Here is a 16,835-nt window from a genome sequence, read left to right on the forward strand (position 1 = left end):
AGGATTACTAAATTTATGAATTCCTCCCAAAATATTAGAATTCCGCTCTCCCAACCCTGTCATTAGCAAGGTATTTAAACCATGCAGAATGCTTTCAGTTCATTTTCCCCCAATTTCTATTCATTTAATCTATCCCAGCTTTTATGCATGTAAGAAAATGATGCAAGTAAAGATGTGGATAATTGTTTGTTTGTTACATTTTTTGGTTACTTTTTACCCATGCAACTTTTGATCTAACTTGCATTTCTATAAAACTTTCTCTTTTCTCCGTTGTATTTTTAGCAAGGCATGCTGAATTGGTTATTTCTACAGTATTAGAAATAACTGGGCTGAATATATCCTTCTCATGTTAGCTTTATTGGACCAGGGAACTGAGACAACAATATCTTAATTGTTCTTCCCTCGTTGCATTTGCAAAGAATCGTTATGAATGCAAAACGTGGTGCTTCGCTGCACAATTTTCTCATACAATCCTTGCTCAGAATCTACTGTGCCAGCCAAAAGAAGTGAAAAGTGAGCATTTGGCTATAGCTAAAAGCTTTCATTTGTCCCTGAGTATGGGAAATTTCTACCATGTTGGTAGAAAAGCCTCCAAAACAGCAGAAACAGTTTAAGTGTGACCACTGTGGTTGTATACATTTTATACAAATTGCTGATTGAACATAACCATAGGCTGTTTTCATAGTGGTCCTTTATATTAGTCAAGGATATTGAAGGCTGATTGCTCTACTTTCAGGAAAATGCAATGGCATCCAGGTTTGTTTATCTTCCATAATGCAATAATCCTTAAGTTACTGGTAGCTACCCAACAGCACTATGCGGGGCATAGTAAACCTAAACCTTGTTCAGTTGCTAACCATAGTGATCAGTTCTGTTTATATACTCAAAGCTGTCAGGTGTTCCTTTGTCAAATGTGGAGGGGAAGGAAGGAAAAAAAAACCCTGGAATGCTAGAAGGCAGGTTATTTATAGGAATGTTTGTACGATAGGTAGGAAGGATATTATGCCAGTTTAAAATTACCACATTTGAAACTAAGTTATTTGGGGGTTGTGTAAATTTAGGATGGTTGATATCTATTCCCAATAGCAATAGCACTTAGACTTATATACCGCTTCATAGTACTTTACAGCCCTCTCTAAATGATTTACAGAGTCAGCATATTGCCCACAACAAACAGGGTCCTCATTTCACTGACCTCAGAAGGATGGAAGGCTGAATCAACCTTGAGCCTGGTGGGATTCGAACTGCTGAACTGCAGGCAGCCAGTAATCAGCAGAAGTAGCCTGCAAAACTGCATTCTAACCACTGCACCACCATGGCTCAATCATCAGAATTTAATACAAATGTTTCTGCAATGAAACATTTGCTTTTTATAAGTATATTAAAGCAAGTCAATACTGCATTATGCTTATTAACACAGAGCTTCCCCTAAAGTTACTACTAATGTCTAATGCAAAATATTGACAGAAAGAAAATAATTAAATGCAGGTAGTCCTTGACTTATGACCAAAACAGAGACCATTTTCGTTGCTAAGCCAGACAGTTGCTGAGTGAGTTTTGCTCCAATTTATAATCTTTTGGTCAAGGTTAAGCAAAGGTTAAAGATATTAAGCCATGCCAATGCAGTTGTTAAGCGAATCTTGGCTTCCTCCGTTGACTTTGCTTGTCGGAAGCCCGGTTTGGAAAGTTACAAATGGTGATCACATGACTCTTGGATAGTGCAACTGTCATAGATACATGCCAGTTGTCAAGTTCCTGAATTTTGATCATGTGACCATTGGGATGCTGTAATTGTTGAAAGTGTCAAAACTGGTCAAAAAGTCACTTTTTTCAGTGTAACTAATTTCAAATGGTCACTAAATAAATGGTTGTAAGTCGAGGACTACCTGTACATGCAGAGTAATCATCTTAACTCTCATTTAATTTAAATTTAGCTTAAAATACAAACCAGCCAGGGTTGAAATGCTACCGGTTGGACCGGTTCGCCTGAACTGGTAGTAAAAATGCTACTGGTTCGCCCCAACTGAAATAAATGAAACCGGTTCGAGTGACCTGGTTTTTCTGACGATCAGCTGTGATGCACAATTTCCTGCTTTCTAGCTAATATAAATTGTGCAGCACGGCGGATTCCCCCCCCCTTGCTTTTTGATGCTCTGTGCATGCGCGGGAGGTCCTGTGCATGCATGGAGGTGGCATGTGCGAGCGAATCAAACACATGCACACATGCGCAATCATATTGCTACCATACCGGTAGCAAAGGTAAGTAGATTTCACCCCTGAAACCAGCTTTATCTTTACTTTCAATTCTAATTTTGCTTAAAATCGAGACTGGTTCAAAATGATGGAGAAGTAAAGAAATTGAGATGTATTCTGTGATATCTTGTTTGTATTTAATAAATACATTAGATTTTTGATGTGTTGTGCTAAACCATAATGTCAGTTATTGGAGTTTGGCTTAATAGTGTAAACACTCCCATTTTGATTCATAAACTATGGTACAAAACTGAGCACATTGTATAAAACCAGACAGTTGTGGTTTATTATTGAATCATAATTAAACAAATAATTGTTTTCTTGTTTCCCACAAGGAATTTGATTTATCGTTAAAAGATGTGGATTTGTTCAGCACAATAAACACCCTTGGTTTTGTGTAGTTTCTTATATATTGTCTCCTGTTTCACTGGAACAGATTCCTTCTCTGTTAGGGTTGTAGGTATCTGAAGATACTTCTAAAAATCTGGGGGTGTAATTATAACTTCAGGGCACAGCAAGAAAATGGAATTACTTCCCCGACTTCATCCTAGATAAATTCCAATTTAGTCCAGGAAAAAGAGAAATGACAATACTGTAAGAGGTGATTTTCTCCCAAAGAACCGAAATGGTGAGAACAAGATGAATGTTTTCCACATTTAACGTTAAGAGATATTTGGAAAGCTTTTAAAAATATTGCATTTGGAAGTAAATAACAGAATAAAGGATCCAGAGTTTAGAAAGCATTTCATGAGCATCAATTGCATAGCTGAGGCCCCAGGAGAGAAGGCTCATCATGAAGGAGCCAAAAGGTCAATGTATATTGATTTAGCACCTCTGGGAATTACCGAAGCTTTGCCAAACCTCCAGCCTACCAAAAGGAAAAGGGGACTCTGGTGTCCTCTATTTATTGGCAAAGGGAAGGAGAGGCTGTTTTTCATTAATATTCTGCTTAATAAAATAGGAATGAAATATAATCTCTCCTCCTCCACAAATCTCTTCTGTCCCAGAGGGTAGAATTAGCTCTAATGAGCAGAACCTATGGAAGATTCAATTTTCTCTAACATCAACATTTCACATGGCATAAACAGTTTGACAATGAAGCAGATAGTCCTCAACATACGGCCATTTGCTTAACAACCATTCAAAGTTACAACAGCACCGAAAAAGTGACTGACAACCGGTCCTCACACTTACAATTCTTCCAGAGTCCCCGAATTTAGGTGATCAAAATTTGGGCACTTGGCAACCAACCTGTATTTACAATGGTTGCAGCATCCCAAGCAGGGGTGGGATTCAGCCGGTTTGGACCAGTTTGGGCTAACCGGTATTTCCGGTGAGCAGTTGGCCCCGCCCACCCTCCTGCCCTTTCCTATACTATATTTCCCTGTTTTTTTAGTTCAGCTAAGTTTTTAAGCTTAAAATGGGTGGTTTTTGAATGCTGCACATGAGCACAAAACACATGATAGATGCGTGCAAAGTGCCCGTGCACGCACTCACTGAAGCGGGGTCCCAGAGTTATGTGATGACCATTTGTAAACTTCCCAGGAAGTTTGTAACAAAGAAAGTCAGTGGAGGAAGACTGATTTGCTTAACAACTACATAATTCAATTAACAATCGTGATAAAAAGTCATAAAATTGGGTCACTTAATGACCATTTAGTGATAGATGTTCCAGTTTCAGTTGTAGTCATAAATAGAGGACTGCCTATACAAGGTCTTCAAGCAGAGCGATTGGTTGAACATTTGTGCTAAATTGCAAAAGGAAACCTATCGTCCTTGAGATGTTGGGAGCTTCAGCATCCAAGATTCCTCACCAATTGCCATGCTGGCTAAAGAGGCTGGGCATTACAGTTTAGCGTTATCTGAAGTACAGTTTTTGCGCCCTCTTGTAGCTCTAAATTCCTTACAACAAGCAAACAGTCAACAGAAGTTATTTTAAAACTTCCTTTTTTGTGGGACTTTTTAAGGACAAGGGTTACCGAATTAAAAGATGGAAGAAAGAGACCATTGAGCAAGGAATAGCATTAAAGAAGGATCTGACCTTCCGTATATTACTTGGAGGACCCTGAAATAGGTTGAGAGTTGGAGTGCCTAAATGTAAAACCAGTGGATAACAACACACTAGTGGATAACAACACACTAGTGGATAACAACACACTAGTGGATAACAACACACTGTGTGAGTGTGGAAAGACATAGAGCACAGCTCTTCTGTTGGTATCTTAGCTACTGCCAGAAATATGTACTGATTTTTGGCCAACAACAAAGCCAAGTAGGTGGCTTCATTCTGGCAACTTAAAGTTTGATCTAAACATGGAAAAAGAAGGAGGAGGAGGAGGAAGAGGAGAAGGGTTGCTTCCTAAGACCCTTCACAAGTCTTCCTCGGGAAAAATGCACTGGGTCTATGTTGCAAAAGTCTTTAAAGTAGCTTCATAGTAATGGAGACAACATAGAGGGTAATTACATTTCTTTATTGGGATGGCAGCATTTGGGAAAGAAAAGTCTCTTTCCTCTCAGATAACTTTCTTGAAAAGTTTCCTTCACTTCATGGCAATCTTGGTTTCAAAACAGGTTCAAGGGCAGAAGGTTCTAAACTTCAATTAATAAGCTGAGGAGAAGGGAGGATATGTGAATTCATCTACAGTCACCAAGAAAGCTACATAATATGTCCATGCAGTATTAGGTATTAGACTTGGCTTGAGGATATCTTACCTTTTCTGCTGTGATCAAGTTCACTGAAGCCCATGCTGAGTTCCTCAGCTATTCCTTCCATGTAGGACAATATTGGAAGTCAATACCCTCTGTCTTATCATACATGGCATTTGCCTGTATTACAGGGGTGGGATTCAGCCGGTTCAGACTGATTTGGGCAAACCAGATGCTAATTTTACAGTTGAAAGGACTGGCTGGCCCTGCCCGTCATGCTCCGCCCATCCCAGGAGTCTCCACGTGGCCCATTTTGGATGCCAGGTAAGTGCAAGGCCCACATGGAGGCTCTGGGAGGGCAAAAAAATGGGCCTCCCAAAAGTTCCAGAAGTCTGGAAGCAGGCCCATTTCTGGCCTCCAGAAGGCCTCCGGATCCTGGGGCAGGCAATATTTGCCCTCCTGGAGGTACCAGGAAAGCTTCCAGAGCCTGGGGAGGGTGAAAACTCCTCCCTGCTGGTGTGGTGCAGGAAGCCGAGTAAGCCATGCCCACCATGGCTACACCCATTCAGCTTCCTCAAAGGTGAAGGACAAGAATCAAGATGGGCACTCCAAGAGTAGACATCTAAAGAAAGTGAAGAAAGATTAGAGAAGGGGGCTCAGTCAAGGCCTTTGCACAAAATGGTTGGCTTGATAGCCTCCATAGGAGCATAAAGCAGAGGGAACTTTCCCATTTCTGGATTTGAGAGAAGCCATTCGAAAGGTCTGAGTTCCATATTTCCCAGAAGCCATACTATAGCATAGAACAGAATTCTTACATTTCTTGGTCAATTAATCAGTGAATACATCTTTTTAATTCTTCTGACATATGCAATTAGCAAGCAATATAATAAATGTTGACTCTAACTAAACCTGAGTTAATATTAATTGCTTCATTGCAAATGGTAAAACAATTCATTGGCTCTTAGTGGATGTATGACATATTAATCTTTCATTGCTACTTAATATTCAAAGCTTCAATTCTATAACAAATGATATTATTGTTAACACAACAGACTGCCCATTTTTTTTGGGGGGGAAGCACTTTTAAACATTTCTGTGTGAAATAGCCACAATGCACTCAGTATTGCCTTTGATGTCAGTTATGTGTCCTTTACACAGTGTACAGAGAGAAAACACCTGGTCCATGTACCAATGAACATACTGGTGATTGTACAGTTTTGTACAAACAATTTGAAAAGCCTCAGCAAATTACATATAATTAACAGGCAAAGGTTTCCAAAATATAAATTCATGAACCTTGGCAATATTATACGGAGACAGTATCTCAAGAGATTTGTGAAACTGGTCCAACCTGCAATTTGGACTCTGGATGTAGGAATTAAAAATAGTGGGTGCTTGAGGTGAGGTGAGGTTTACTCACTTCATAATGTGAGAAGTCAGTCTTGTCTTTTTTGGGGGGTGGTTATCCTACTTTTTCTGCCGAAGGAGGCTTGTACTTTTGCACTAATGTTCTATCTTGGTAATTCTATCTATTTTTCTGCATCTTTTATTTTGTGAAAATACAGATTAGCCTTCCCTTCTGAACAGTAAAGCAGGATACAAATTCAACAGGGATAATAACTATGTTTCAGATGGTACTAGAATTCAGTCTATGAGCTATATGTGCTACGTCACAGATACGTTGCCTCTGTGATGTCCCACAAATGCCTTGGAAAACTTAGACATAAGCTGTTTTTTAATTTCTTCTAGAGTTTAACATCTCCTCCCTTCCCTCTTCTTAATATTCCTGTGAACTGTTGCAGGGTCTCAATGAAGAAAAGTCTTTCAGCTGAGGTCCAGAGTTCTGCCCATTATGTTAAAAGTAAGAACCATTTTCAGTACCGAAAAAATAACCCCAATAGTTATTTTAATGTGATAATGGCAGTGGCCTTCCATATAACAACCAATTAATAGTTCGTATTCTGAAGCTGGAATATTTTTTGTAGATATTCTCTCAGAACAACCAGTATTGTTGGACTTTAATTTCCATAATTCCAAGTGCTTGCCTTCCTGTACTGGATTCCAGTTCCTATTGTCCAGCCTCAGCAAGTTGATGGAGAGGAATAATCCAACCTTGTAGAGGTTTAAAACAAAGATGTAGATGTGTCCATAAAAATAAAGTCATCCAGGACTCCTCAACGTCCTGAGTCCTCCTGAAGAGAAAACAAAGTCCTTTGTGTGCCCCATTGTATGTGTGAGGCCAGACACCATGTGGGACAGGCCCATAGACTTAGGGATGTAAAGTCTCAAACACTCATCAGTGGTCATTGAAATCTCCAGAACAGAAAGTTTAGGATAATTCAATGCTTGATTTGAGATTACCTGTTTAGGTAGTTCGGGCAGAGGGATGGACAATGTACTAAAAGTTATCTCGACGTTATCCTGGACACCCACATGCATCAAAAATGTATCTCCTATTTTCCATCTACACACAACAAGTATACATACTTAAATGGTGTCTCTGGGTGTGGTATGATAAAATAAGAAATAGTTCTATCTTTACCTTGAAGAAAATGTACCTAGGAATGTTAGTGTTTAATTGACTACAAGCTTAATGGAACACGACCTGGTTGGGCATTAGTTTTCTTCAATGCTCTCAGCTATTCATTATGATAGACCTGGACAGTATTCATTAAATTAATATGACCATTGTAACAGAGCCAAGGTGGCGCAGTGGTTAAAAGCAGCACTGCAGGCTACTGCTAGATCAGCAGGTCAGCGGTTCAAATCTCACCGGCTCAGGGTTGACTCAGCCTTCCATCCTTCCGAGGTGGGTAAAATGAGGACCCAGATTGTTGGGGGCAATATGCTGACTCTCTGTAAACCGCTTAGAGAGGCCTGAAAGGCCTATGAAGCGGTATATAAGTCTACTGCTATTGCTATTGCTAACTATTTTTTTAATCATTTCATAATTTTCAGTTTGGCTATGGTTGACCCTACATTGCTGAATTTGGTATATTTCTATTCAATAGCCTGCTGCATGAGTATCTTAGGTAGAAAACTACACTGCTCACTTAGCTCAGACATTTTAAGTTAATTTTATTCTGGAAATTTTAGTGTAATAGACTATCCCAGATTTATAGGTGGTAGCAGTCAATGCTATCTAGGTATTTCTTTGGGTAGGTTTGGAAAATATTTGAGAAAATTTAATTTTGAAAAATATCCTTTTGAGAGGATGACCTAACAATGTATATTTTACTAGTAGTAGTAGTAGTAGTAGTAGTAGTAGTAGTAGTAGTAGCAGCAGCATCAGCAGCAGCAGAAGAAATATCTTTCAAATACTGTCATTATAGGCCTCAATTTCCATTCTTTGGCATGATAGAGTTTAATCAATGAATCCCAGAGAAAGAAAAAAAATCTATATGTTAATAGTGCATGGTCTTGAATAATATACTCAGCATGCTTTACATCTACTTGAAAGTCAGTCCTTAGCATTCGGTCACACTCTGTCAATGTTATTCACACTATAAGGTCAACAACAAACAGAGCATAATGGATGGATGGTTGAGTGGTTGGATGGATGGATAGATGGATGGATATATATTGGTTAGGTTTTGAAAAACCAGAATTGATCCTGTTTCTTGATCACTTCCCATAATTTTTTACATCCAAGCTGGCACATTTTTGTTACTTATAAAATATCTTACAAATGATACTTAGTGTCAGGTTCTTAAGAACAATCAAGCTCAATTAAAATTGCACAAATATGTTACAACAGCATTACTTGTTATAAGGGACAGTTTTAACTCCCAAATGTATGGAAAAGTGATTTCTGAAATGCAATATTAATTGTGTATATAGATCTTTGAGATGGTTTCTAAAATTCAAGAGAAATTAGGAAATGTTCGCACTATACCTCAAAAATCATGAAATCAGATTAATCATATTTCTATTGGAGGTGACTTTTGTTTGTTTTTGTGGTCAGAGGAACTTTCAAAACAAATTATATATGTGACAAGGAAGCACAGTACTATCAACATTAATGTTATAGAGACTACATTACTCAACACAAAGAAAAGGAGGCTATTTCTAAGAGCTAGATGAAAATGTACTAGGAGCCAACCAGAAACTAAACTTCATTCTGTATGGAATTCAAAGGTTCCACGATAGCGTGTCCATTTCCCCATATCACTTTATGACGAATTCAATGTGTGTTCCAATTGCAAGGCAATTTAGGAGCGTTGTTCCTAAAATTGATGCATGATGAATCATTCACAATGCTCAAGTAAATGTGAATTATTACCAAAATTAATAGCTTATGTGGATCTTCTTATTTCAATGTGCATCAGCATTAGAAGCTCAATGAGAGAAACAACTAATATAAACACAGTTCTTGGTTTTTCATCATGCAATCAGGCCTTTGAACCATAGATTAGTGTAAGGAATCATTCAGACTTAATTCACTGGGTGTGCTTCTGCTCATGTTTGTGAGACTGGCCATAAGGGATTTAACTTTGTAGGCATAGTAGTTTCTTAAATTGACAGAAGGAACTACTTTCATTCCATCTCCAAAATCACAGCTCCTCATGGCACTTTCCAGCTGTTTTTGGCGCTTATAAAAATGAGAGAACTTATTGAATATAAGTGTAATAGGAAGGACTACAACTAAGATGCCAGCTAAGATGCATGCAGAAGCTGTTAGCCTGCCTGCTATGGTCAATGGGACAACATCGCCATAACCAACTGTAGTCATGCTAACTGTAGCCCACCACCAGCAGGCAGGGATAGTTTCCAGGGCTCTGTTTTCTTCTTTTTCTATTGTGTAAGCCACTACTGAGAATATAGAGATTCCAACTGAGAGGTAAAGGAGAAGAAGCCCTACTTCTCTGTAGCTATATTTGAGGGTGGCTCCAAGAGATCTAAGGCCTGTTGAATGCCGAGCAAGTTTTAAAATACGGAATATTCTCATCAGTCTCAGGACTTGAGCTACTCTACCCAAATTGGCTAATGCAGGACTACTTTCCACCACCAGGTTAACTATTAAAGTGATATAGAATGGAAGGATGGACATGAGGTCAATCAGATTGAGTGCATGCTTAAAAAACTGAAGGAAATCTGGGGCAACTGCAAACCTGGCCACCAGCTCAAAAGTAAACCATGCAATACCAAAATGTTCCACAATTTCAAATCTAGGGTCTTCCTCTGAATTCCCAGAGCTGTTAATAATCTGGAAGTCTGAAAGGCTGTTGAGGCACATGGTTACTATTGATCCAAGAACAACCATAATAGAAAGAACACTGAATATTCGGCTCAAGACAGAATAGCCAGGATTGTCTAAAGCTAACCATAGCTGCCGCCTCACTTTCCCAAACTGTTGCTGGTCAAATTTAGCGGCATCATTGTAGAAGGCCAAGATCTCATCCAAGGAAGAAGAGGTACTTTCTTGGTCACTGTGATCTTCCCATTTTTCTTGATCTGGTTCCATTTTTCTCCCATGGTAGCTATAACTGCAGCACGAATCAATAAAGAATTCATTGATCCCCCAGTATTCAATTTCTTGGCTGAAGGAAAAGACACAGAGCTCACCCATCACATGTAACTTTCCAGTATTATAAAAATGGAGCACATAAGGAAAAAGTTCAGGATTTCTATCAAAGTAGAACTCATTCTTAGTGTCATCATAGTCATCACAAAGCTCTAAAATTGACTCCTTTGAATTGCAGCTCAGCAGCTTACCCAGTCTTGTTTCGGGGAATCTCAATAGTGTATTGTATCTCATCTTTTTTTTAAAGCCTCCAACATTGAGACTGATCTCATTGTCTTCAAAATACGTATCAGACAAACCCCTTAGATTCAACCCGGTCATTGTGAGTATTTCCAAGATCTAAATGGAGAGAGTACACCTATGGAATAATAAAAACAAGGCAAGCCATGTTAGCCAATAGAACAGAAGGAGAATTCTCCATTACTCCCTTTTATGATATACTTGGATCAAATACCGTCATATATTCCATCACCCACCTTTTGAGTTTCCCACACCATCAGCTCCTTTCTATGAGATGCAGCTTTTTTTTTACTTAACTGGAGATAAGATGGTAATTAATGCTCAACCACGAATCAATATGTTATATTTGATTGCCCCCTTTCCTTTTCCTCTACTCCCTTTGGCAATACAGTAACTGATACAATAACACATGCAGCTTTTGGTCGTCATCTCCCCTACTCAATCCCTGAAAATAGGGCACAGCTTTCAATAGTTGGATGGGGAGACTAGGCAGATCTGAGGCACCAGGTGCAACCTTTCCCTAAACTGTAGCTCGGGTGAGTGGAGCAAAGGTGAATCCCTGTGCACTTTTCCTTTCACCCTTTTTGGCTATTGAGTAAGTATGTCTGCACCATCACAAAATAACTAGGAAAGCCAGTGATTTTTGACGATGAAATTGGTAGAGTAGCCCTACCGGCAAGCAATCCTCCCCCTTTCCCACCGCCCCCAAATGCTCCAGACCCGTTTTTCACTGTGAAACTTCCCCTAGCCGCCCGCTACCATTGCTGGGCGGGGTCCTTCTTCTAAGGGTTAGTTGCCTTGGCTCCCAGACTCAACACATAACCTTTGCACGATGGACCGCGTTGCCTAGAAAAGATAAGTCGGCAAAGACTTACATCCTGGACTAGCCGCCCCGAGAATAGAACCACCACCCAAGGCGAAACCGTCGCGCCGTGGTGCTGAATGGACAGCTCCGTTCCAGCCGCGCCTCCCGACTCAGCTCCAGGCAGCGGCAGCGGCTGCTGCAGCAGTCATGGCGACCACCGACAGCCCCCCGCGTTTTCCAGCCAAGCCCTGCCCGAGGATTGGACGCGCCTCTTCTCCCCCCACCGCTCCCCAGGTGGGCGCCGCCTTTTTTTTTCTTCTTTTTTTTTTGCCGACGGTTCAGATGCTGCAGCGGAGCGAGGCACCTGAGAGACACTGGAAGCGAAGAAGGAAGGTGCCCACGATCGGAGGGGGCTGAAGGCTGTCTAGGGAATTCCCCACCATCGTGCACGGTCTGTTTCCTGCCACCACGCTGGTTTCAGTGCAGGCTGAAGTGATGGTATACGACGATCCTCATTCTTTCCCAGCAGAGTTAGATACCTTCTGCCTGTTTATTTCGAGTGGTTTGCATCTTTTCTTTATTGCACCGAAGACAAATTCCTTGTGTGTCCAATCACACTTGGCCAATAAAGAATTCTATTCCATTCTATTTCAAGATCGAAATTCATAATCCATTGGGTTTTTTTCTTCTTCTTCACCAAAAGGAGGTGGCTTCAGACAGTCTTCTCCAAAGTGGTGGTCTCCACATATGTTTTCAAGATGCGAATGATGAGCGAATGATGGGAATTGTTCCACACAACTAATGGGCAACAGCTTGGAGAAGACAGGTTAAAGACACACGATGCGTATGCTCTGTTATCAGGCAGAACATAAATGGAAAATGGGTCAGATATGATCCATTGTCTTCAGAAGTTAATAGAAGAAATAAAATTTCATCCAAATATTTTCCCCCATATGCAGCTAGCTAGGCAACCTATTATTAACACAGTCACCTATAATGGTCTGCTCAACTAACCCACTAGTCTGATTTTCATGGCACACCAAACCATAAACTAATGGCATGGGTTGATTCTGCATGACATACCAAACTAAAATGTGATTGCGTGGTTTACATTCACTGTGTTGTATGAACCCAACCAGTTCTGGGGCAAGGTGCATGTGAAGGCTTATCCAGGGGGATATTTTTTATTTTTTCTTGGACCATTTATCTGTGTTTTCTTCATAGTAAAACATCCCCAAAGGGAATCTTCCTTTTCCCATTTCCACCTAGGATGCTCTTCTGTAGGATCCAGGCTCTCCTTTGATTCAAAGAACAAGACCAGTGTTAGTTTTCTGACTTCAGCACCCTTGTCCTTGAAATCCTGCTGATGGTGCCCCTCCAAGTCATCCATGCTTTTCCTCCAGCTATTTACAAATCCTAAACCTTGATTCCTTGCTAGGTGTTTCTGTTTTAGCACAAGGAGGTCCAGAAAACCTCTACTGACCTCAGCAGGATAGCTCTTCCAAAGCCTTGAAAAATTCTGGTCAGTCAATACTGTAAAACTGCAGCTATTTCAGAGCAGAGTTGTTGTTGTTGTTGTTGTTGGTGGTGGTGGTGGTGGTGTGTGTGTGTGTGTGTGTGTCTTTCTCTTTAAAGGTGGAACACACACACATACACATGATTGGTTCCACCACAAAACCGCGATGTCCTTATCCGCGCCGACATAAGTGCGGAGGCAAATCCGCGGCGTCTGAAGCGCTAAGAAAAAAACGACCCTATCGCCGCGATAACAGCGCGGTGACAGAAGGGCGTTCTACATGCTTCGTTCTTTGCCTCCAAAGGTAGCCCTCCTCCTCCAGCTGACAGCGGCAGCGGGCACGGGGCAAAGCGGGCTGCCCAGCAGCAGCAGCCCGTGGGAAGGGTCCAGCTCAGCCGCAGGGGGCAGCAGGAAGTGGAGGAGGACGCGGCAGCGGTGGCGGCTGAGGCTCTCCCGGGCCGGCGAAGCGGGCTTGCCCGGCGGAGGCAGGCTGCCCTCTTCTTCCTCAACAACATCTCCTTGGACGGGCGGCCTCCACCGCCGGCGCCTCCCCCGGAGGAAGAGGCAGGGCGAGCGGGCGGGCGGGCGGCGGCTGAGGCTCTCCCGGGGCCGGCGAAGCAGGTTGCCCGGTGGCGGCGGCCGCCCATCCAAGGAGATGTTGTTGAGGAAGAAGAGGGCGGCCTGCCTCTGCCGGGCAAGCCCGCTTCGCCGGCCCCGGGAGAGCCTCAGCCGCCGCCGCCACTGCGTCCTCCTCCGCCGTCGGCGGCCCTGCTCGGGCCCCCCGCGGGCTTCCTGCTGTCCCCCGTGGCTGTGCTGGACCCTTCCCGCAGGCTGCTGCTGCCGCTGTCAGCTGGAGGAGGAGGGCTACCTTTGGAGGCAAAGAACGAAGCATGTAGAACGCCCTTCTGTCACCGCGCTGTTGTCCCCGCGGTGATGACGCGCGGTGATGACGTCGCGACTTTAGTGACGCGATTTAATCTCCGCTATTTTGCATAGCGCGGTTTTGTCGTGCCACGCACATGATTAGCCTCCTTTCGATTATTCCTGATACATCTATTAAGGGTGTCCTCTACACGCAGCACATACAAGATTTTTTGGGGGGCTGTCTGAAAAAGAGAACTAAGTATCACCTGTATTAGCAATTGAATCTCACTTTGGTGTCAGCAACAGATTAGTCACTTCTACCATTCTTGGGGCACCAGGAGTCTTGGATAGACTGTATAACATTCTGATGTTTTCAGAGTCTTTCCCAAGTTAAATCAGGTTAGAGAAATGTATATGAAAGATAATTTTGGCATGGGAAATAAACAGCAGGCTCAATATCTCCTGATCTCCAGGGTCTTCTTAAGGTAGGAATACATAACCTATGGGCCAGAGGTGCATGTGAAAACCCCAGGTGTGCCTCCTGCAAAGTCCATCTAAAGGTTGCTGCCATGTTGAAGGTTGTAATGTGGTTTAGGGGGATATTTATTAATCACATGGGGAATACTTCAGCCTTTATCCTGGCTCCACCATCATGGTTCTGTCAGTTGAGAAGAAAAACCACAAAAATCTGGAGAGGGTATCCTAAATACAGATATAGTCATTCTAGACTACAACAAATATGCCAAGCCAAGAAAGGCCCCATAGTTTTTATCCTTGAATCAATAGGTTTTGATCTGAATTAGACGTCTTCTCCACTTCTAGGAGCACATGTATCCAGGTAGAGAAGTAAAACTGTTGATGCATGAGAATCTACTTTTACTTTCAGCTGTGAAGCTCTAACTCTCCCGCTAAAAATATATCCTGGCATTTGAATTTGTCTTGTCTCTGGATTTCCTCATTAATTTGCCCTTTTCAAGCCTTCAGTAAGTGTTCCTATGTTGTGAGAGTAGAGATAACCCAGATAAAGAACTGTTGCCTGTGAAGTTAATGTATCTACCTATTTTCAGAATATTATTTTAGCATGTCACTCAAATCCACTTTCCCTCCCCAACTGGTCACTCTTGTTCTAAAGTGGATATATTTTCATTTGGCAAAACAACTTTGGGAGTAGCAAAAGATCTTCCATTTCTCCCCTTCCTCTGAAGTTCTGCAATTGCCTATTCTCAAAAAAAGTGGGGGGGGGGAGTATTCTTATCATGACAGCCATCATGTATGAATGAAAATCACAGATGGGGATCTGAAACGGAAACAGAGGTGCTCTACAAATCATCTACTTGGCCAATAATCCCATTTTCACGGTGGATACATTTCAGTGGTGGGTTACCAATTGCTTTACTACTGGTTCGTTTGTGCTTGCGTATGCCCTTGTTCGCTCACGCAATGCTTCTGCACATGCGCAGATGCATCTGGGTGGGTGGGCGGAGCCTCCTGCCACTGCCACTACCGATTCTGTCTAAACAGGCTGAACTGGGAGCAACCCACCTCTGATACATTTATACGCACCACTCATATTACTGATACATCTAATAGTGATTCAAGCGTGTCACACTCCAAATAATTTTAAACAACATGCCTTAGGTTAGGCTCCACATAGACTGCCCATATCACACTCTAGACGTACAATAGAGAAAACACTAGTTTTTCAACAGTGCCATCACACTGGTAGAATAGACTCCGCAAGGGACATTTGCCTATTTAGTGCAATTTTGGTATCTTGGTTCCTTTTCTCAGGATTTCACATTTAAGTTCATCTAGCTTGGGTCATGAGTCCTCATGCTGTGATTTTACAAGTTTCCAGTATCTCTGAGTGCATTTTATTTCATATTTCATTTTTTAAATATGTTTTATTGTACTTTGACATTTTGTTTCACACTTTAGGGATATTTTTTAAGAGGGTGAGCTGTTGGTTCCCAGAACAAGCAAAATCGTAAGCTGGGACAGCATGTGAATCCATCCTGCCATCTCCAGGCAGCCTGGTATCAACCTGATGATCAGCATAAAATAGGTGCATTTTCTTCTCTTTGCAAATTATCGAGACACACCGTGACCTTTCTCTATATATCTCCTGCATGATTCATCTCTCTTTGTGTTTTCCAGAAGCTGGAATCACACTGATGCAGCTAAGGGCAAAGCTAACACACTGAAGTTCACATTTCATACTTTTACTGGAAATTAATCTGCCTTATGTCCTCTTTGCAAAGGCAGGTAGCACCATGATTTATTGTGGTAATCTCTCAATTAAAACATATTGCTAAACTCTAAAGTGTGGCACACTTACCTAAGGTCCACTAATGTAGGAGAAATTTAAGAACATATATCATTCTCTAAAGCTTGGTTTCTTTCCAGAGTCCTTCTAAAATGAGCCATCCAATTGTCCCAAAGGTGCTTTTCAAAAGGCAACTGGACTTTCTTTGTTTTTTTTTTTCTTGAAGATGTTTCATTTCTCATCCAAGTAGCATTCTCAGTGCTAGCTGAATGCTGGGGAATGGAAGGATTTATATTCCTTGCAGTCATCTGGTTATTAGCACTTTGAAGGATACCACCTACAGACCGAATCTTGCCAGAATAAGCATTCAACTCTCTACATCTACCATACATTCTGTGAAATATTACAGAAGGGTTCTCTTCACTCTTTCTCTTACACAAAATATGTGGACTGTGTTGTCTCCTAATCCTCTGAAATGCACCCTCTCCTTCCTGGGAATTCAGACTACTACATTTCATTACATCGTCACACATTAAAAAATGTGATGTTTCAATCACATGATTGTGGCACCAACTTGGTTTTTAAAAAAATTTCCTCATTGTGGACATCCTGGTCTTGTTAACCCCCCCCCCTTTTTTTTTTTTACATTTGAAGATACTTTTTGCAAGTGTCTCACTCTGCTACCGTAGCATCAAGGCATTCTAAAATATGTTACACTTAA

The 16,835-nt window shown here is 41.6% G+C and overlaps 1 protein-coding gene across 1 annotated transcript; it reads right to left on the reverse strand.

Moving 5' to 3' along the window:
- Positions 1–8,526: 8,526 nt before the first annotated feature.
- On the reverse strand, positions 8,527–10,766 carry KCNS2 (potassium voltage-gated channel modifier subfamily S member 2). The gene has a single exon (XM_014060850.2). The coding sequence runs from the start codon at positions 10,742–10,744 to the stop codon at positions 9,311–9,313; it is 1,434 nt and encodes a 477-aa protein (XP_013916325.1). The 5' UTR covers positions 10,745–10,766; the 3' UTR covers positions 8,527–9,310.
- Positions 10,767–16,835: the final 6,069 nt, after the last annotated feature.

The sequence above is a fragment of the Thamnophis sirtalis genome, unplaced genomic scaffold, assembly GCF_051295495.1.
Source record: "Thamnophis sirtalis isolate CommonGarterSnake01/CBP01778 unplaced genomic scaffold, rThaSir2_p1.2 scaffold_2, whole genome shotgun sequence".
NCBI classification, from domain to species: domain Eukaryota; kingdom Metazoa; phylum Chordata; class Lepidosauria; order Squamata; family Natricidae; genus Thamnophis; species Thamnophis sirtalis.